Source organism: Brachyistius frenatus, unplaced genomic scaffold, assembly GCF_029030835.1.
Source record: "Brachyistius frenatus isolate BFR_SWC_R1_liver_20210118 unplaced genomic scaffold, ASM2903083v1 Contig_77, whole genome shotgun sequence".
Lineage (NCBI taxonomy): Eukaryota > Metazoa > Chordata > Actinopteri > Embiotocidae > Brachyistius > Brachyistius frenatus.
This window is the reverse complement of record NW_027210676.1, coordinates 811,882-834,111: the sequence shown is the minus strand read 5'-3', so window position 1 is coordinate 834,111 and position 22,230 is coordinate 811,882. Positions and strand designations below refer to the sequence as shown.

General features: G+C 41.5%; 1 protein-coding gene across 4 annotated transcripts in view; it reads right to left on the bottom strand.

The window, feature by feature from the left end:
• tln2b (talin 2b) overlaps positions 1 to 22,230 on the bottom strand; it is a 74,399-nt gene that overhangs the window by 8,299 nt on the left and 43,870 nt on the right. For 2 of the 4 annotated variants that reach the window (XM_069708655.1, XM_069708653.1), the window contains exons 20-50: positions 21,302 to 21,468; positions 20,394 to 20,522; positions 19,057 to 19,170; positions 18,738 to 18,851; positions 18,503 to 18,637; positions 18,180 to 18,308; positions 17,939 to 18,041; positions 16,674 to 16,882; positions 16,149 to 16,268; positions 15,318 to 15,515; positions 14,676 to 14,815; positions 14,057 to 14,150; positions 13,520 to 13,609; positions 13,287 to 13,409; positions 12,573 to 12,716; positions 12,201 to 12,362; positions 11,907 to 12,047; positions 11,037 to 11,218; positions 9,960 to 10,092; positions 9,745 to 9,846; positions 9,459 to 9,629; positions 8,552 to 8,698; positions 7,322 to 7,423; positions 7,074 to 7,193; positions 6,251 to 6,397; positions 5,195 to 5,361; positions 4,677 to 4,860; positions 4,102 to 4,227; positions 2,105 to 2,221; positions 1,354 to 1,539; positions 722 to 829 (exon numbers count right to left, since the gene is read on the bottom strand). In XM_069708655.1, the coding sequence (XP_069564756.1) occupies positions 722 to 829; positions 1,354 to 1,539; positions 2,105 to 2,221; positions 4,102 to 4,227; positions 4,677 to 4,860; positions 5,195 to 5,361; positions 6,251 to 6,397; positions 7,074 to 7,193; positions 7,322 to 7,423; positions 8,552 to 8,698; positions 9,459 to 9,629; positions 9,745 to 9,846; positions 9,960 to 10,092; positions 11,037 to 11,218; positions 11,907 to 12,047; positions 12,201 to 12,362; positions 12,573 to 12,716; positions 13,287 to 13,409; positions 13,520 to 13,609; positions 14,057 to 14,150; positions 14,676 to 14,815; positions 15,318 to 15,515; positions 16,149 to 16,268; positions 16,674 to 16,882; positions 17,939 to 18,041; positions 18,180 to 18,308; positions 18,503 to 18,637; positions 18,738 to 18,851; positions 19,057 to 19,170; positions 20,394 to 20,522; positions 21,302 to 21,468 (4,304 nt within the window). Of the gene's footprint in view, positions 1 to 721; positions 830 to 1,353; positions 1,540 to 2,104; positions 2,222 to 4,101; positions 4,228 to 4,676; positions 4,861 to 5,194; positions 5,362 to 6,250; positions 6,398 to 7,073; positions 7,194 to 7,321; positions 7,424 to 8,551; positions 8,699 to 9,458; positions 9,630 to 9,744; positions 9,847 to 9,959; positions 10,093 to 11,036; positions 11,219 to 11,906; positions 12,048 to 12,176; positions 12,363 to 12,572; positions 12,717 to 13,286; positions 13,410 to 13,519; positions 13,610 to 14,056; positions 14,151 to 14,675; positions 14,816 to 15,317; positions 15,516 to 16,148; positions 16,269 to 16,673; positions 16,883 to 17,938; positions 18,042 to 18,179; positions 18,309 to 18,502; positions 18,638 to 18,737; positions 18,852 to 19,056; positions 19,171 to 20,393; positions 20,523 to 21,301; positions 21,469 to 22,230 lie in introns of all 4 variants that reach the window. The other 2 variants (XM_069708651.1, XM_069708652.1) reach the window with 1 other exon arrangement.

Here is a 22,230-nt window from a genome sequence, read left to right as displayed (position 1 = left end):
TGCCAGACTCATGATGTATCCATAAATAATCATGCAAATGACTTGAGTAATTATAATACTTAATGCATTAACTTGTCACTTGTCTTCACATACCACATGGAGAGGGATTTTATGAACTAAGGAGTTTCATGAAAATACATTTTCTAATTAATATGTAAATATATTCAACAAGGTGCTCAGAAATTAAATTTGATTTTACTGTGTGTAAACACTTTGGCAGAGGACATTACATTTGTATCATTCAGTATTCTTGAGTTATAATGTGTGGAAGAATGTGGTTGCATAGAAATAGAAGCAAATTTCAAGTATTTAGTCTTTATTCATTCTAATTAATATGAGTTAATTTGTCTTCTTTCAGTTGATGGTTGTGCTGCAGTTAATGCAGTGACAGGACGAGTGACAGCAAGCCAGGAAAGATTTGTCAAGCAGAAGAAGATTAAATATTGTATGTAAAACCTTATAAACTTCAATTTGTACAGTAATTGTGAAGATCATGACTCACCCATCTATAGCTAGAGACATACACGCGCACACACACACACACACACACACACACACACACACACACACACACACACACACACACACACACACACACACACACACACACACACACACACACACACACACACACACACACACACACACACACACACACTCTCTAATCACTCTAATCACTTCCATCCTTTATTTATGAGACCTGTGACTGCTTCATTCCAACCTGCAGCACTTGTTCCAGAAGGTTGATGTATCCAGTGGTGCACTCAGAGCCGTACTGCAGGGCCTTGCTCCTTAACTCCTCGCCCACCTCCGGGTGGTTTGCTGCTTGCTGTAAGGGTAAGAACACATGTAATGGTAAATTTAAGTGCACTAAAATTAAAAGATGTAAGAATGATAAAATTTCTCTCAGGATATCAAAGTGAAAATGTGTTACGTGAGGTCAGGAAGAGCCAAGATCATCGGCTCTTTAGATCATTTTAAAAGTTCCTATTTGCATTATTAAGTTCCAATCACAAATAAAATTCATAGCAAATACAAATTCAAACTCTTCAATTAATTTGTCTGTGATGCCTTCATTTAAAAAAAAAAAAAAAAAAAAAAATATAGCCCACAGTGCTCCCTCATCTATCTAATTTTGTCTTGTTCCAAGTGCTCTGCAGTAGCAGAAGGACACCCTGACTGATGCTTCACTGCACGACTTTGAAAAGTGACTGAGTCACTACCAGCGGGAGCAGCCATAAAGTAGACTAGACTCTGTTTTATCTGCTCTCAGCAGGCTGGGCTCACATGTTCCCTGGCAGCCTGGTGGTGTCTGTGTGAGTCCCGCTTTGGCAGGGCGGTGTGGATTAGTACCTTGCAGGTCGTCAGCATATCAGAGATGGCTTTGCGGCTCAGGTTGGCAGTGGCGATCACGTCCTCCTGCTGAGCAGAGTTGCCTGCGGCCACTGCCTTGGCTGTTGCTACGGTGATGCCCTTTGTCATGCGGGTGAACTCCTCGGGTGAGGTGGACTTTTCTGGGACGTCCTTGGACCGGAACACCTGATGATGATGATGATGACCCACAAACACAGGTGGTTAGACATCAGCATAGGGCTCGGACATAGATGAACATGCACTTGAACATTTTCAGAGAAGAGATCAATGTTGTATAGCAGTAGAAACTGTTAAATGGTGAAATGGACAGGAAATGTTTATGAAGGTAGCAGTATAATTAGGAATTAGGTGGACTTTGTTGAATTCGGCTTGGACTGCAGCTCATGGTGAAGCCTCCTCTCAGGCTGGTGGTCCCTCTGATGAGGGCTAGCCGTAAATTACAAAAAAAACAAGCTCTTCAAATCTTCTCTCTTTCTCACTCTGGCTGTGTCTGTTAGCCAGACCTGATAAGAGCTGTGGGAAACCTGCAGGGGCTGAGAGAGAAGGAGGAGGAAAGGAGCTGGACAGAAAATAAAGGGAAAAAAGAACAAAAAGCTCCTCTGTTTTGTTCCAAATAATAGACATAGATATCCCTGACCTTCTTTGAGCCAGCTTTGCAAAACGGCTGTGTCTCATCATTTAACTCCCAACAGACCATAAAGAAGAGGTTTGGCCTGTCAGGTGCTCTTACTGTCAGCTCCTGCTTGATGCACTCAATGGTGGCCTCCAGTGCCCTCGTTCCACGAGTGGCTTCATCCTCCACGGCCTTCACTGTTTTTAGAAGAGACGTCACGTTGGTCACCATGACCTGTCAAATAAAGAGAGTAATAATGAGGCTCACAGTCAAACCAGGAGGTGGAGCTCTTTCCCCTCACAGGCAAGACATTATACTACAAAAATATGTTTGCTTTCCCCTCCACTGATTCCTATACAGTGAATAATGGTGTTGAAGATGCTTTTCAAATGGAAATTAAATACAGCAGCTGGTTTAGAAAGAGAAGACTGAGTGATGCATTTTAAATTAAAACAGGGTGATTTACTACTGCTCATACAGTTTATTTACTGACAAACGGGATGGAAAAACAATTAAAATTTCACTGATTCATTGTGACACATTGTCCTCTGTCTGTTCTGCATTCAGCAAAGTGTACAATATTGGGTTTGGAATTTGGGAAACATGATCACCAGGAGTTTGAGAGGGTCCCATTTGGAGGTCACCATATGTTGGAAGAACAGAAACAATCTGTCAACATGACTATGTCCATGGGTGGCCCTAATTCCATTTAGATGAGAAAACACCAGAACGTCTATGCAACATTTAGAGCAACATGCTGTGGTTAGTTAAATAAACAAAAAACATTTATGTTTACTGAGGAAGTTTGCACAAGCATTTTAGACAAATCTGCTTGAACCGGTTAAGAGGTACAGTTTCTGAGGGTCTGTTACTTTAGTAGATTTTCTGCAATCCATCAAGGTTACATACAAAGTGTCTGAACTGTGACAGTGGTCAGGAAGTGAAAAAGTTAATAACAACTCTTTCCTCTGTACGTGTAGTCTATCATAGGCAACTGGGAACTGTTCAACATCTTTTCTTTGATCTAGATCTAGTTATGATCACACATCTGTCCCAAACATTTGGGCTAGTAGGGTCTACTAAACCCACGAGTACGTTCAGGAGGCTTTTATCACCTAATTACTTAACTGATCTAATATTCAGACTCGGCAAACAGCCAAATGTTACAGAAGGTTACATTTAATGCGACTTCTAGAGGCTGTAGTAATTATGATGGGAACAAAGGAGGAAGTCAGGTGACGTACCAAAAAGGTTGGACGGATTAAACACAGGACTGTCTTCAAGACCACTGATGGTGTCCTGTGTGACAACACACGTCAATGTTGACAATGCGTAATGTATTTAACTAACGTAATGTATTTAACTCGCATAACTTGCATAGGTAATGTAGCTTTTTTTTTTTTTTTTTTACCCAAACAGAGATAAACCTAATCAAGTAGTTTTAGTGCCTAAACCCATCAAACTGCAACTGTGTCACAAGTAACCATATTTGTATTATTGTTACCATGACGATGAAGGCCTGGTTTTAACTGCTAATTGAAATGGTTTAATAAGAGTCAAACCAGGTGTAATTTTTTACTGTTGTTGTGCATATTATCCTTCATGTATTTTATATTATGTAGTACTTTACTTTTAAAATGCTCTATGTTGTGCATAAAATTGTTAGGCTTGATTTTAAATCAAGTCATTCTCGATATTCAAGCAGATACAAAAACGTATAGTTCTACTATATTTCTATACGATATAGAAAATCATATTGTTTTAGATAGTTCTCAGTAAAGCACACCAATCCTCTTGCTCACATAGACAAATGCATGCACACAATAAATGTAGATCTCAGTGATGAGTCTAATCCCACAGACATGACAGAAAAGACCTTAAACACCCTGATAAGAACCGTCCTATCCTTCATCTAACAATGCTCTTTACTACCAGATCCATCAAACTAGGCATAGCAACAATACCGAGAGCATTTGCAGAAAACATATCTACAGCGGTATCCGCTCAGTGAGGACGCATCAGCAGAATAATAAATTGGAGTCTCATGTCGCTGAAATCAATACCCAGCTAAACCAGGCATGACAGAGGTTTGTTTGAGGGGTCTATTCCTTTACCTTGGCAGCGCTCTTCAGCTGATACATGGATGGGTCGTCAGCTGGTTTGCCGGCGGCACATTTGGTGGCGCCGATGAGTTCAGCCAGAGCCTTGGCCACATCTCGCACTGCATTAATCAGAACCACCTGAGGAGATAGTGCTGGAATCAATACGGCACAATGGTCGGAGTCTAGGTTTATCAGTTGTGCCTTTGGGAGAGGATTTAACACTGCAGTCCTTATCACTCCGACCTAGTCATGATACTTCAGACTTAGCGGAGGGCAGATATAGAATCATACACACAGGGAGAGAAAAGACACACTGTGTATCAGATGAAATAGCAATTATACAGAGAATCCAACATGGGGTGCACAGAAAGATAGAAGATAGTCACGTAGATGACTAATGTTAGAGGACAGTATAATGATAATGGGATATAAAAGCATGTCGAAGCTCCATGCAGGTGAATTAAAAAGTACTAACTAAGCCTCGTTAAAGATTTAAATCTTTTACGAAATAAAAGCTGTGATATATGGCCTAAATATCTGTGACTGTTAGACACTGTAGTGTAAGTGTGTTTTGGGATTTTAATTACCTGTGTTTCGGGGTCCTCAGAGCCCATGCTAGTTGCTCCCAGTTTGACCACCTCAGTGAGTTGAGTGATAGTCTTGGCTGAAGACTGGGCAGCATGGGCCAGTTTCTCCTGGCTGGACGCGGCTCCAGCAACAAGCAGCTTGGTGTCCTCTACCAGTGCCTTGGCTGTCTTCAAGATGCTTTCCCTGAGGGACGGGACACATTGTGTCACAATCTGCTCCACAGTCACACTCAAGTACCAGCAATATGAGAGGAGGCTGTTTCTGCTAGATGTTTATTTGGTAACAATAATGTATGGACAATTATCAATTTATATTTATTATGTGAAATTAGCATTTAGTTTTACTCATTTCCTCTGAGTGAGACATTTAAAGAAAACAGGAGCAATGAGTCTGAGAACACTGTGAAAACCTAGGAACTGATCTTAGTTAGTAAAAAAAAGTCCCTTTGGTGATAACAGGTTTTTATTTAACACCATGTCTTGGGCTGCTTGTCATGTTTATGGTGAGGTCAGTGCACCTGTGATCAGCAAACGACTCCTCATTCTCAGGGTCCAGGGTTCCAGCTGAGGCGAACATGATGGTGGTGTCCAGGTCAGCGATAATTCCAGAAACGGCGCTGGCTGCTGTGATACAGGCCTGGGTGCCTTTGTTTCCCGCTTGCAGTGCTGACAGTACCAAGGACACCTGAAACATGTGATGCATTGCATTAGATATACAGAAAAGTCCTTCAAATATGCTGATTTCAGGAGTGTAAAATGGCTAAAAGGAATCCTAGTTTCTGTGAGAAGTGCACATGTTTAATGATTTTTTTCCCTTATATGTTATGTTGGCAGAGCCTTTTATAAACCAGGTGAGGCAGGTTGCAAATGTTTAGAGTCAAAAACCTAAAGGAAGCCGGGAATAAGAGGAGAGAGCATGGCTAAACATGCATTAAATCAGAGCGTGTTGCACAGTCACAATCAGTCAATGAGCCTGACGCTGCAAATCACACAGCTCCCTTGATGTCGTCTGTCTGCTCATCCCTCATAAACAAATGGAAAGTCCTGAGAGGTACATTTCAACAAGGCACACGCTTCACAAATCAGCAAGTGGGAGACTACAAATTATTCAAGTTTGACATGAGTGCTGAATCAAATCATTGCCTCAGTGTGGAGAGAGAATGTGTAAGCAGCGTGGCCAGAGGCTGCGAGAGTCAAAGCTTGGAGACATTAGTAACATTGTTAACTGCACAGAGAAAGGATGATCAGAGGAGCCTGCTCTCAAAAATAAGATTAAAGATGAAATAAGATACTGTCCTCTTCACACCTTATATAACCTCAACACTTATGTTCTTTATAACTGCATTTAAATATCTATACACACATAATACTGAAATGAAATATAGAAATATAGTTTCATAAACATACTAATGCTGAATTGATGTCGCACCTAACCTTCAAATAGCTGAGATGGCAAATTATGTCCAGCAAAAATAGACCGCCTTTAAAAATGCCACATAATAAAAAAACAACAAAAAAAGCTTCCTTCTGCATGAGTTAGAGATGCTGGACTAGTTTCTGTCCTCGTATCCTACCTTCTCGGTGACTGCGCGGGCACACTCAATGAGCTCCCTTTTGGAGAAGCTGTCTGTGGGGCTGAGCTGCAGGGCTCCAGCCTTCTGGACCAGGTAGATACAGCCATGGCCCAATTCTTGCACCCGCGTCCTTATCTGGAAGCCAACCTGAAAGCGTAACCGAGCATCAAGTTACACAGCATCCATTGTTTCATTTGTGCCACTATACCACACAATCACAATCATTTCCTAAACCGGTGTATCTCTAAACCAGCGGGTGGGTGAAAAATTATTTCAAGCACCCTCAGAGAGGGAAGGCTGGCACTACACCTTTAATTTCCAGATTGCAATTCATGGGTGGGTGGTACTTCATTACAAGCATCACTATAGGCTTTTAGACTTGTAGAGGCACAATGTCGCTATGGTAACCAGCAGGGTTTCCAGCAGCCTGTTAAACACAAGATATTGATAAGAGCTGTGTGCTTATTAGTGCAATATTTCCATGCACTGCTGTCCTCTGGACAACACAGAAAAGCTTTAAGTAAAGAGTATGTGGGTGCTGAATGAGATGGATGCGGGAAGGGTATATTTCCGTTTGATCATGTATTGTTGGTGCAGCATCAAGGTAGAGGCTTGTATCAAAGAACAGCAAACATCTGCTCTGATCAGAATGTGAGCAAATACATCCGGAAGCATTTTGGTGTAAAATGCAGACCTAAGCTGGTATATTAGTCTGACATGTCTGCAACACAATTGCAAAAAGATTTATGGCATAATCTTTCATACGAGTATATTGTTTTTTCTCCCCCATGTCCTCCATGGGACACAGAGCACTGCTTCTCACCTCCTCTGGCTCCGCAGTGGCTGCAGCAAGTCGTCCTTGGTGTGCTAGCTGTCCATAGTCCACAGTCACCTGAGAGGCAAGGCCACCGAGCTCTTCGGGGCAGGTTACTGATTTAGTCATCTGATTGCAGAGAGAACATACATCATCAGCAGAAGCAGATTTATGTTTCTTCAGCCCCACTGTCAAATATTGTCAGTGAAAATTGGAAATGTAATGGAACAAGCGTGGATAGTGCGTATACTACGCACCATCTCCTGTGCAGTGATGGCGATTGCCTTGGAGAACTTCACCATGGTGGTCTGGTAGTCCACAAAGGAGCCCTCGGGTTCAGGAGGTGTTCCTTCATCCAGCTGTGAAGATCAACCTTTTAGTACTAATATATTTTAGGGCTTACATCACTATCCAAATGGATTTTTACACTAGCCTATTGATTTAGTTTAGTTCCAAAATACAGCATATTATAAAGAGTTTTGAGAGTTTAATTAATTGTTTTATTAACTGATAATAATTATTGCACCATTTTTAAAGGCCTGGTGTAACAATACAAGCCCATGGAAGAATCCTCCAGATTTGTGAGCTATCCACACATTATTTTTCACTTTCTCGAACATTGTAAGATGGGGCATTAGGCCAACTAAATGCACCTTCTTTGCATTTTGAAATGCAGTAGATGTTACTAAAGTTCAATAATGACAAAACACAGACCATTATAGAAATACAATGACGCCATATAACAATGCACACTCATGGGTAACAGTAATCTTCTGGAATACACATGTACTTGCTTAAACAAGGCAGTCATTATGGAGTACTCAGGGACAGTAGTTTCACAGGGGAGAACTGGAACTGGTACAGCAGCAGATGTGCTTGGCACATATATTTTAACAACATTTTAATAGTTTTGGAAATATATCCTGACATATGTGGTGGTTGTGTTGTAAATTTGCATATCATAGCAGTATATTGCTCTTAGCGGAGGTCTGCGCTCTCCATGTGCCCTTCTAGTTTAAACATTTGTTAATAGTGCTTCCATTTCATATATGCCAGGGAAGTTTTAATTCATGCTTGCTAAATTTAAACTCTGTAAAAAAACATGAGGGATTATAAAACTGAAAGCTAAAATCAGAGTCAAGTGTGTTAAGTCTGAGTATGTGCAGATTATCGTCAATTATTAGGCGCACTGTCAACACATCGACATGTCCCCGAGCGGGATGAGTGACAGCTAACATCACCCGTGGGCTGTGGATTTAAAACTTGTCATTTACTGGAGGAATGAGAGTCACTGACAAGGACACACCCTATGAACACCCACTTTGGAATTATTCTTCCCCAGAAAGCTAATATTGCCTTTAGACAAATAAGAGGGAATAAGAGTCGACCTGGAATCCATTCAAACCACCTGAGAAGACTTCCCGGGAGACTGTAGCCCACGTACATATATTCTCTATCAAAATGCACACAAACACACCCTTACTCACCCTGCCCATGGACTCAGCGATGGACTCTATCATGCCCCCAACCATGCCAACCTCACTTGCTGCCTCATTCAAGGTCACCATGATGTCGTCCACGGCCTCTTTCATCAGCTGGGCTGCTTCAGAGATGGCATCGTGGGTGTGGGACGCCTGAGGACACAGTCAGCTGATTACCCCGACTGTGACACTGTCTTGTTTTAGACTTAAGAAAATTCATCAACTTAACAACCGCTTCAGAGTGTCCCTTCAGCTAGTAAGAATGCAGTGTCTCACCAGGAAACACTAGTATCACCCCTGTTTTTCTAATCATTTAAACTCATGGTTCAAAATTTAAAAAGGTTACACGTTATACAACTGTAATACATAACATATCAGAATGTTGTCATAAAAATAAAAGAGTTATAAAAAGCTGGTGAAGTCAGGAAATCTGATAAGACAAAAAGAGTTCCTCACAAGGTCATTTCACTATTTTATGACTCTAATGATGGTAGTTGATTCTGAATAAAAGTATAATCACCTGAGAACAAGATCAGAAGCTGTGCAGTGAACAGGTATGGAAAAAAATATCACTAAAATCTGTCAATTCTAGCACTAATAGAGAGCCATAAAACATAGTAAGAACTCCCAGGGCTTTGTTCTGCTCAGTTTGATACGGACACATGATTTATAGCTGAAAGAAGAACATAATGAGATATGAGAATTACAGAAACGGGGGCAGAGGAAATTCTTCATGCTCAGCAGTAATGGATTGACTCTCTTTAAAACAAAGCCCTCAACTCAAAAACACCTGATTGAATTAGTCTTCATCTGCTCATTAAAATTTCACCTACTATTAGAGGTCACCCTTGAAATAGTGATCATGAAAGTCGAAACACACTGTAGCTACATGAACATTATGACCCACCAGTACCTTTGGGTTTCCACCGCCTTCCTTTGCAGCATAGAGCATCTGCAGGGCAGACTCCGACAAGGTCTTGGTCTGGTCCAGGATGGTCATCTGCTGCTGGTGGTCATGCAGCTTCGAAGCCAAACCCACCGATGCCACAATGAGTGGATCAAAGTAACTGGCCAGCTGGGTCACCTGTGTTTAAGAGATCTGTCTCAGAAAGCGCTGAACCACAACACAGAAAACAGACAGGATGGGTTTTTCTTTCAAAATCCAGAGGGGATGAAGAGATAAAGGGTCAGGCCAGCACCTTGTGTCCTAGTTGGGCAGCTTCGCCTCGGGCCGCTGTGGAGACGGGATCAATCAGATGACCAATCTCCTGCACAGAGGATGTCAGCTGCTCCTGGAGCGCCTGGTGAATTACAACGGCAGATAATTACAGTGTAAGTCACAACAGAAAGACTACAGATCCCATTAAGGTCTTTCTCTCACACAAGATGGAGCTGATGGGGTACTTGAACTCACTTCCATGGAGATATCATCTCTGCAGGGCAGGGTCTGTCCAACTGCAGCTAGAGAAGCTTGCTCAATGTCCCGGATACACTTATTGATGTTATCAATGGAGTAATCACACTCCCGCTGTCCTGGTGCCTTGTCCCTGTCACCAGAGATGATGAAAAACAGAAATACATTTCTACAGGGTTGTGCAAATAAACAAAAAATTAAAAACCTTGGTATATAATATCCACATTCAATCGAATCCCATATTTTGCTTTCTATCGATAGTAATAAGAACATTTATACCATTCTCATGTCTGTACAGCAAATATCGAGCTGAAGCTGGCAGACGATTAGCTTAGCTTAACATAAAGACTGGAAACGAGGGGGAGCAGCTCGTCTGGCTCTGACACAAGGAGAAAAAAAAAAAAATCCACCATTCACCTTCCAGCACCTCTAAAGCTCACTGATTAACACTCGCTTGTTTAATCTGAAATCACTATTTGCTGGGAGCAGTGACTTCCTGGAGTCACATCATCCCCGAGGTTAGCCGGCAACCAACAGACACTCATACTGCTCAGCTTAGCTAATTAGCTCCTGGCCTGAGATTTGTATGTAGTGTACATACATGAGACCGACATCATTTCTCATCTAGCTCTGCAAAAAAAAAGTGGTAAAATAGTATTTTCTCAACTGGTGAACCCCTAAAAAAAAAAAAAAAAAAAAAAATGCTGTCAGCAAGGTAAACTCAAATGTTAAATTAAATGTAGTCCCCTCGTTGCTGAGAACTGTGTAAGCAAATAAATGAAGGATGATGATAAAGGCAGAATATATGGGATACCAAATGGTGCATTGTGTTTCAGATTCACCGCAGCAAGTCTCATCACTGTTTTATAGTGTTCATTAATCTATTACAAAGCAGTTGGGGATCTCAGCAGCTATAAACTAATGTGGCAATTTACAGCTCAGCTGAACAGATATCACTGAATAAGCGCTCCAGTTCCAGAAACAATTTTTCCTCATACTGTGAGCAGACCTTTATAAACTTTGATTGAGGATAATCCTGCAGAGACAGACATGGTCGTGGGTGAGATTAATACCCACCTAATGGAGGTGATGAGACTCTTGATGGAGTCAGAAACCGTCCTGGAGTGGCCGGCTAGTATGGACCAGGTAGGGGGATCTTTGGGGTTGAGGACCAGCGAGCGGGCCGTTTCTAAAAGATAAGTGGAGCTGTCGAGCATGGAGCGGGCTGAACGCACAATTGGCTCCTGTGCTGCTGAGCCCTGTGGAAATGAAAAGATTAGTGTAGGTGAAACAACAGCCCAGGTAACAGCTCAACAGCGAAGAGCTAGTCACATTGTTCTGACAGACTTGTTAATATTCCTTGACTACCTTGGAGAGATCAAACGTGCAATCAAAGGGAGGGATGAGATTAGAAAGGCAGCTTTACACAGAAGCAGGAAGAAACACCTTCAGTCTTTATGATACGAGCCAAAACCTCCCTTGACAATTAGATTAACAAGCTGAAGATTAGAGCAGCTGTGCTGAGAGAAAGTGCCGTTAAACACTGCCCTCCAACAGATTACAGCCATAAAGCTTTTAGGGGACTGTGAGAACTGTTCCGCTCAGATTGAAAACTAAAAATCCATCTTTCTTCTCAAGCCTTTTCTTGACATTAAAAGAGAGGGGAAAAATTGGACCACTATTCAATTTCCACCATGTTCACTGAACAAACCTGTCTGTGTTAGCCCATATAACAGGCTGTTTCAAGTGCAGTGAGAGCACAAGTCACAAACACATTAATTTGATCCCTCTGAAGCTGTAGCTTCAAGATCCTCTGTAAAATGAGCAAAAACAAACTGAGGACAGTGGATCTCAAAAAAGATTTGTATTTATTTTTTTACTCAACTAAGTAGTTAGCAAGTGGACAAACAGTGCATTACAAAAACACACATCAAAATGGATGAATACCTCATTGCTAATCTGAGCTGGGATGCTTGCAAACTCAGGGTTGTTGGCAAAGGTTGACAGGTTTTCTACAGCTTCAAGGAGAGGGTTGGTAGCAACACGGCACCGGTTTCTGTTCTCTTCTGAAAAATCTCCATCTAAGGCCTGAAAGAAGACAACGCCATATGAATATTTGTCCAATTTGGTCATATTTTTGCAAACGACCGAATTGATACACACATCTGCAGCTTCTCACTCGACGAAAAATATTTCTGTAACAAATTTACACTCAACGTTTTGATCGGTTGGAGAGTTGACCTTGATGGTTTTGACGAGGTTGGCTGTGGTGTTGGCCACCTCTTTGGCTGACTGGACAAACTGTCTCCTAGCCACAGGGTTGGAGGTCTTAGAAGAAGCCATGCGGCAGGCGTTACAGAGAGCAGAGGTGTGCTTGGCTACAATTGTTGCTGCGGACAAGACCTAATAAACAAGCAAACAAAAAACAAAAAAATCAGCAAAGAGGAACAGTTGTATAAATTGAGGCATTCTAGTGAGGGTACAACATCTGGGTCAACTGAATGCTTTTCCAACATCTAATTAACACCACATGACATCTATAGTAAATATATACACAGTACTTTTCTATGTGCAGTCGTGTAATGTTTTGCAGCTTGTGATTGACCTTCTTACCTGTGACGGACTACTGGCTGGGTCCACTAAGTTCTGACAAGCCATCTGTATAGCTTGATGGGCCCGTGCAAACTGAATAGGATCCACCAGCCCCTCATGGCCTGACTGACTATTGGGATCAGAAACCCCGACAAGATAAGAGGCCTACCGGGGGGGGGGAAACAAAAACGGAGTTAGTATTATAATTATTATAATGTTTTGTTCAATACCAACAGCTTCCCCCAAGATCATATTTGTTGTCACAGACAAGTTAAGATCCACCCACACATAGTCCACACTCTGACAAGTACATAAATACATGAATAGACGCATACAGATCCAAACTATATATATATATGGTCCATAACAGGGGAGCTGCCGGAGAGTGGATAAGCAGAGAGAACAGAAGATCTGTCAGAATGTGCCTTTTTCTAGAAAAGAAAATGAATCTAGCACTTAGATGAGGAAGTTATTTTACAGCTTTACGGCAGGAGTCTGTAAAACTTCCAATGAAACCTGGCTCAGAATGCCTCACTGTCATGGTTTCCCCTGAATTTCTATTTATGTACTACTTATTTAGAAGGCTACATCAACCTTAAAAAAAGATGAACAATTTGTCTTCCTAGGGAAATTTTATGATTATATCTAAGCATAGAATAAAATATAGTAAACAAAGTACAAGTGTGCAAAAGAGTAGACACCGGACATTGAGCTAGTTCAATGCTACGATCTCACCTGTCCTCCAGCCTCTGTCAGCCCACACAGAGCTTTCGACGCCAAACCCACGCTATCCCCAAAGGCGACCACGTCACCTGTCTTACAGTGCTGAGAAATGCCTGCCATCGACTCTCCGAGGACCTGAGGTACATGGAAACAGGGAAAATGTGTACAAATGAGATCTTCAGCTGCCGACTAGGTAAAATATCTCTGACAGTTCAAGTAAATGCAATTATTTAAAAAACCTTTACCTTCGAGTTCTCCATGACGCTTTCGATGCAGTCAAAGTAGGAGAGTTCATTGACAGGCTCGTTGGGGTTTTCTAGGAGACCTCTGACAGCCTGTATATAGACAGAGATGGTAATAACTCAAACCACAATGGACAGACCATTGACGATTTCTGCTATGATACCATTGCACATTTATCAGTCTCATCACTCAGATGTGAAATAGCAAACACTATAAATCTAAATAAAGCTGATTGGAATATGCAGCCATAATAAATCATGATAATCAAGTCCTTAAAATGAAACCTTCTTGTCATTTTCAATTATGTATAGTATAATAGTATATTACAAGTGAATGTATACTTCAGAATGCAAAATGCTTGTGTTTAATTAGTGTCATTTCCATCTACAATGAGGGGCTCTGTGAGAGTGATCAAATACAAAATGGACAGAAGGCAAAAAAAATAACCTTTACCAGATGAAAAACATACAGTGCAGACATGTACAGAAAATAGGACTTAAGAGAAGAGGTCTGTGTGTGGTACAGTGTTCGGCAGCTACCTCCAACTCCCTCAAGGCGTTGTCACACTCCTTTTGTCCTGCTGCTTGCTGGGTACAGAGCGTTATCAGCTGGTTAATACTCTCTGTCACCGCCCTGAAACACACAGGCAGCCTCTTTAGCTCCTCACATGTGTCCTCTGCATGCATTCAAAGGCTGGCTTCACTCTCGCATGCTTTCAGCTCCCCTATTCAAGCATGGCCCCACAGGCTTCTCACTACGATTGGATAAAGCAGCGCACAGGAGTGCCGAGATTTGTCTTGAGTTTGTGTTCAGCCTTGCTGAGCACAGACAGGCTCTAGCCAAGGCTTCCATCTTCCTAATTAGACAGAGAGAAGTCAGTCAGGCCTAAACCCCTGCGGGACAGGCTGCTTGGCTTTTCTCCACTAAGGGGAGGATACATACTCCCTCTAGCAATGCCGAAAAGACACATCGTAGGAGTGGCATACAGATGCAGTAGAGAGATGTCTTCTGTGTCCATCATAACCTGCTGCAGGTCCAACTCTGGAGCAGGATTCCTTCTCAGTACAGATTGCTTCATTTTACTCGCAAATACAGTATTATATTCATCAGAAACAACTGAAAAGAATATCTGTTTCTTATCAGTAAAACTTATAATACCTTGCTGCCACAGCCAGAAGATTCTTAGCATTGGCTGCCCCTGGATCCACAGACAGAGACTTGGCAGCCAGTAGCAGCTTACTCGATGCCATTGAGATGTTCTTTAGATTACCAATGACTTGGATCTGGTCGTCCTTGCTCTGCACATGCAAGAAAAAATTAAAATACAAGTGACTTTTAAGATGGTTTAAAGCTGTATTAAATCCAGTCAAAATTCTAAACAGAATTTACAGTATTGGCAACTTTATCAAGGGATAAGGAATTGTAAAAAGAATATTTAAGTGTCTGTCTTTTCTCACTAAGCAGGCCTGTTTGAGTGAGGTTAAAGTGCTGGTGTCATGCTACATCAATAAAATAACCAGAACATGAACATCACAAGATCAGATTACATCTGACAGGGTTAGTGCTCTTGGGGACGATCAGTGTGCCTAATTGAATAATATGAAAAGGTCCAATTAACAAATGACTTAAATAGATTAGTTAATAAAGTCACACAAAGATGCTCTCTGCATTTAAGGCTTTTTACGTTTAGTCCATCAAAGGTTTAAAGGCTCCACTTTGTGTGTAAAATGCTGGTGGCAGTGGATTACCATTGAACTGTTTCAGTGGAGCGTGGAGGGGTTGTATGATCATGAAACCTACTTGGGTGTGTCCTGCCATCTCAACGCCAGCATCCAGGAACTCATCAAAGTCTTGGCTGAACTTCCCTGAGGCCGCAGCCAGCTGGCTGCTGGTTCCACGAGAGGAGTGGACGACCTCGCCTGCAGAGTGGTTGAGTTCAGCTGCTGTGTGGTTCAGATCAGTCTGGGCCTCTTGGAATGTCTTACTGCAGGGAGGGAGCTTCAAAGACAAGACACACAATTGGGACATACTGTAGAATATCAAAACTAAAGTCAAATGGAAATGGCCTTTTCAGCAAAGTTCCCATATTTTGCTCTTTTCCTGGGCTTTATTTGCAGTCCTGATATACAAAAAAAAAAAATGTTTGTGTGGGTTTCAGTACCAATAACCATATTAATATAGTTTTACATCTCCTCTCTTAAGATTCTCTCTAGTGCTCAACAAAAAGCTGTCTGTTATGTGTTTTTAAGGCTCTTTTGGAGGGCTGTGCAATGAAAAATTTGCTTCCTGACGTTTAACAACTGTGCAGCATTTCCCTAATAGTTCCCTCTGGTTTTGTAGCTCGCTATCTCTGCAAGCAAACGCTTGTGACATCGCAAAGTTACAGAAGTCCAAACAGCTTGTTTAAAAGCACAGTTAATAAATGGACTGAGCATTTTGATACTTTCACAGTATTTATGTAGCACCCAGACCTGCTTGATAAACAAAATAATTTTGAATATCTCTTTCTGTCTTATGGGACCTTTATGGGGGGATATTTGAATGCAATACAATACAATACACAGTACAATACAGATATTTTGTGTCAGTATGCAAACATGAAGTGTCAATAAAAGCTTGAGCAGGACTCACAAAGTCTACCAGCAGCTTCTTGCTGGCCTCTCCGATGCTCCTGAGGGCCATGTCAACGTCCTTCTGGCCCGGCAGGCAATTCACACAATTATTTAGGGAGTGTGACACTGCTTTGGCCACCTGAAACACAGCACAACATCTGTCAATGGACTGCCATTAGTCATTCTAACAATGTGCCACACAACAAAGCCTCAAAACAAAGCTATATGGGAAAAAAACATCTCAAATGCAAATTGAGCTCACAGCGGTGCACAATAATCTGTGTCACTAATTTATGCTGCTGTCACAGATATATGCCAAACAATATGTTAGTCCCCTGAAGGGCTGCAGGAGAATGAACAGTTTTACTCTGGCACTCCTGAGAGAGGAATACCAGGCAAGAGAGACACCGCAGAGAGAAAATAGCAACGCTTAGAGGGGATGATTGTTATGGAAAAAAAGAAACGTTTACAAATCAGTGGAAGAAGGAGAGAGGGGCCCGAAAGAATAATGTGATTACTGCATGAATCCCGGGACCGATGCTACCTGTGCCAGTCTCTGCTGACTCTCTGCATCTCCTGGATGGACCAGGGCCTGATGGGCTTCGTGGATCAGCATGGCCGAGCCCTCCATCACACACTGGGCTGAGTCCAGCATTGCAGCTGAAGCCTGAGGCTCTTTGGTGCTGGCTGCCACACCTCTGGCTGCTTGAGCCAATGTCCTTAAAGCCTGAGCTGTTTCTCTAGCAGCAACACCTGCAAACAACCAGCCGCACTTTAAATGGATAATTTTGGATCGCAGGGTCAAAGATAGAAAGAATATCATTAGGAAAATTAAATAAGTATAATAAGACAATAAGTAAATTACAAGTAGGGAAGATACTGCTAGTCTATTTCATGTCTATCACAGATTTCTACTGGAATAACAACAAATGTTACACAAGTGCAATATTATTCAAATATAGAGGAAATATGAGCTGCACATCCTCCTTTACTGAACGTTGATATGTAGTGACAGTAAGTGACAATGTTTCTTTAGAAATCAAAACCGACATTTTAATGAAAACTCGTTAGTTTTACTTTACAGCAGTTGTATCTAAGCAACACAAACTGAGAGGTATGTGTACTTCCTGTCTTTACTTTAACTGTAATATCACTGTGCTAATCAACTGGCAGGGTCAAGCAGCACCACACTGTGAATGCTGTGATGCTGAAATACCCTCCTTGTTTAAATAAATGAGTTTATATAATAAATATGGCTCCCACATGGGAGGTGCCCTTAACTTGTTATACATAGAGTTGAGGAAAAAAAGGCAGCAAATTGCATCAAATTGCATTAACCAGCAGAGTGGAGCCATTTGCTGATGGAATGTTAAATCCAGTGAAAAAAAGATTAATGAGAATTGAGCAGCACCCTGGGCCACAGCATGAAATGCTCCCTGCGAGCATTTATTGTTAGAAGTTATTCTACATACTTGTCTGTAAGATGTTATTCTCTATCTGTCTTCATCTCCACTCCACTGAGACACTCATTTCAGCCAGAATTGACGGCAAAAACCGCCAAGCCATGCTGGATTCCAAGAGTTCAGTTTGAGGCTATGGTGATAGCACAAATAAAATAATATCCTTTGCTTGCTTTATCTTCAAACTCCCACTTGGTGCTTTTTAGAGAAATGATTTGTAAATAAAAATGACAGTCTGCAATCCACATATATTTATTATATCTGTCCACTGCAGCAAAGTAACTAATCTGGAAACAGAAGTAAATTCTTCTCAGATTCTCAGACCTGCTCTCTGTATAGAATACACTACCTGTATAATGTTCATTTCCCTGTGCAGCACATGTCAGCAACTGGGCCATGGAGGAGCCCACAGTCTTCGATGTACTTCCCAAATCCTGAGCACACTTTTCCAGCTGTGTGAGCAGCAGAACACATAAATAAACCAATTGATTCATAGTTGTGATCTTCTCATTGTGTTGGCATCTCTACAGCAGGACATCTACAGTGTAAACTTTCAGTTAAGCCTCATCGGAGATGTACTATGTACTGACCGTTTCCCCAGGAAGAGGTTTGAGTTGGCCATCAATGACCGACATCTTGGCATCCTGAAGCTCGCTCTTGAGAGTCTGCACAGTTTTGAGGGCTGAGTCAATCTCCAGAGGACCACAGGCTTCATGGGCCTTTGAATAATACACAGACATAAAAGTTACACAAATTCAAATATGCAGAGCGCTTTATGATTGAGATTTATGAGATTTGGCATCTCTGGATAAAATGAACAAAAAACTGGATTCACATAAATGCAAGACAGCAACAAATTTCCTGCATCAGTGAGATGAATCCTGCAATCTCTAACAGTATTGTTAACATATACCTTCTGGGTAGCAGTCCTGAGCTCCGCCAGCCAGGTAGCTAAATTCTTGGCACACTGGCCCAGCTGCATAGCAGCGGCCTGATCAGCCACCGTCGGAACTGCTGACTTTGCAGACACCACCATCTTACTTCCAGGCTGAGAGGTGGTGACAGACATATGGCAAGAAATTCAGAAGCACTAAAAGACAAGAGTTTTGTGTGTCTCTTTTGATAGAAGGTTATTATAAAAGACTAACCTGCAAGAAGCTCTGGCTGGCCATGATGAGGGCGAGCTGAGGGCCGAGCTCCTCAGGCTGGGCCTGGCTGCTCCTCATCCCCTGCACCAACTGGGGAATACTATCTGCAACCGCCTTAAATTAAACATTACCATAATGTATTCCTCATATGCTTCACCATCATGACAGACAGAGGAAAAGTGCTGCCATGGTTCCCAAAGAAAACACATTCTATGACAATACTTTATGTAAGGATTTTGTTTTCTAGTAGACAGTGTCCTATTTAAAACAGTACAGTTGTTGTACAAAAGAGTATATAAAAAAGTCTACATCATCATACCTTGCAGCTGTGTACTAACTGTTGGTGTGAGGCGGTATTTTTGTTGGAAGCAGCAGCATTTTGGGCAGCTGCGATGGTCTGAGTAGCAGCAGCCGCTGCCTGCTTTGCAGCTATCTGTTCAGAAAATACAAATGGAGACAATTAGTCTTAAGTGAGAGAGTGGTTGCTTGGCGAAGAGGAACATTCACTTTTTCTCTGTGCAGTATTATGCTGTCATGTTCAGTACTCAGACACAGTTCTAATCAGACTAAGATGGGTCACAACTTGAATGTTTAACGTGAAGAGGCAAACAGCCGGAGTGCATTGCTCAATCCCTATTTCATGAGTTGATCAGTGTTGCTATGTTTCCCCAACTAAAGCTAAAAATATACTGCTTAGCTCACAATAATTCATAGACACCAGACTAGCTTTGAAGTGATGGCACGATTGACAAAAGAAGACGTCTCTTGTTGAGTGGATGTGGAGAGGAGGATGATGCAAAAAAACTCAGAAATACATGATATAATTATTCAGTGGGGAAAAAAGGAGACTGAACTGCATGTAGAATTCACATTAGGGGTATGAGTACTTTTGGCATTCTTTTCTATCTATTGTGTAACCATAATGTGCTCTATGTATTTTCGATATTCAATAATTCTCTACACAGAACAATAAAGGGATGTGCACATCTGAACAGCAACTGAATAACAATTTGTCTGGACACAACAGGTCAAATTAAGGGATCTTAAGGGGCTTAAATGTGTCTGTGATGATTGCTACATGCACACTAGAGGATTTAAAGCACTCTGGTCTTCACCGGCTTCCATGCTGCCTTGATGGGGGTGACCATTAGTACCATTACTGTGACCATCTGATGCAAGGAGGCGGACTGAGATGCATGTCTGATAGCAGACTGATCCAAGCCCTGGGTAAAGCAGTTTATGTGCCTGGGAAATTGAACATTGGGTGCTCCAGAGCAGAGAAGGGGTAGTCATTAGGCACAAACTGATACCAAGGGCTAAACAGAGATCTTTACACTCAGATAGTTCATTCACAGCACTAATGGGATTTGTAGCTCACTGCTATGGCAAAGAGAAACAGCACAGACAAATAAAATAAATGGTCCGCAATTGTACAAATCACTGCTGAAGCATTTCATTATCTACATTCTGACACGCGTTTCCTTTTAATGTCTAAGCTCTCCATTTATTTCTAACAAATGTATACTACAGGATTACAAAAATGTGGTCAGGAAATGTTTGTGTGATATCTCTGTTGGTCAGGAGACGCAAGGAGAAGGGTTACAGATCAAGAGCAAACAACACAAAGATCAGAACAAGTTGACTCCTGCGACTCACCTCCAGCCTATTGACTAGTTTTTTCTTGATGGCGTTCTGAGCTGCAGCATTGGTGGCAACACGGAGCCCCTCAGCAGCCTCTCTGAGCCTCTGCTGCTGGTCTTCATTCTCTGGGTATGCAGCCGCTCCCTTAAGGCACATAATCACACATTCATTCACACATGTGCAGATGTGCACGCACAGGCACCCATCGGCATGATACATGCTGTACATAGAGAATATAACAATAGCTTCAGATCTCAGCAATAAAACTTTGACAACTCAAATGATACAGGTTGTACACTAGATGCAAAGAGGCATTTAGCTCGGTCTGCTTTCTAACAGTTTCCAAAGAACCATCAGTGCCAGATCCTCACTTCCTCTTTGATAATGGCAGTGATGTAGTGATTAATGTGTCACAGATTAAAAAAAAAAATACTCTAACGAGCCATAAGCAGCATTTCATTTGCCTGGGTATTTCTCACTGATAATATCCTGCTCGACAGTGCCAGGGGCTCATTAAGAGCCGCTGATGCTGCACCCTTTTATTTTGGATGTGAAATGATGCTGGTTGCTAGCGCATAAACTAATGCCAAGACTTGTTTTCAGTAAAGCAGTTCAGTTCTTTAACACCACATCAAATCCAACATTACACAAAGAGTAACAGCAGTGCAGTGATACTGCTGATTAAAATAATGAAAGAAATTAACTACATCAACAACCTGAAATAAACTGATTGATTGTAATTAGGTTAAATTAATGATACATGTGTCAACTGCATTAATTTGAAATAAATGACTGATCAAGCTCCAGTAAACAAATGTAGTTATTTCAGCTTCGGTTTGTGCAAATAGATGTTGTTAAATCATCAAAGTAAACAGTCATTTTTATTGCATTTATTTGTGAGAATAAAGCTGATACTCTCCTACCTTCGCAGCCTCCACCATCCGAGCTGTGGCATCAGCCAAAAGTTTTGCTGCAGCGAGCAGTTTCTTGGAATTGTCAACATCAACTTCTGCCTCTGCATCTGATCTCATGGCATTGACCAAGTCAGAGGTGGCTTGGGCTAACACCCTGGCCTGACGCACCATCTCACCTGTTGACACAAACAGGCAAACAGCAGGTAATTGCATAAACCCAGATGTTCTGCACAAACGTCAAAATGATCTACTACAAGGACATTATATGTTGAAGCTATAATGCAGATCGTGCTGCAAAGCTGGTTTTGGTCCCTCCATTTACACTTTTTTGTTTTTCAGTGAATACTGTGGATGATCTGCATCCATTTGGACAGCCACAAGGTTTTGACGGTGATGTTTGGACTTCTGACGAAGGTATTTCCAAAAAAGCTTAGACAAACAGCATCACAAATTTGTGTCAGGTCAGTGATGGATTAGTGTGTCTGCACAGTAACACTTGAACTGCCAACACCTCCTGATTAATACTCACATATGTACGTCAAAGGCATATGGGATTAGGATAAAAATAATATAGGTGATTTTAGGTTTCAGTACTAGTATATATCTACAGCAAATTGTAAAATATAACATGTTTCTGGATAGTCAAATCAGACTGTAGAGATAAAAAAAAAAAAAAAATCTAATGGAAAGTCTATTTTTTAGCTACACCTGTTAATTAAATACCTAAAAAAGTCATTTGTCTAATTGATGTAAAACCCCCTCAGTCTTAAAGCTGAAGGTTTCTGCTGAGTCACCCTCTTTCTCACAAATGAAACACTGGGATATATGTAACATCTCCCCACACACCTGCTATAAAAAGCTGTGTTTCCCAAACACCCACCTCCAGCTGGAAATAACTTACCTAGAGAAGTCTATGAAAGACATGTATGTGCTTTACA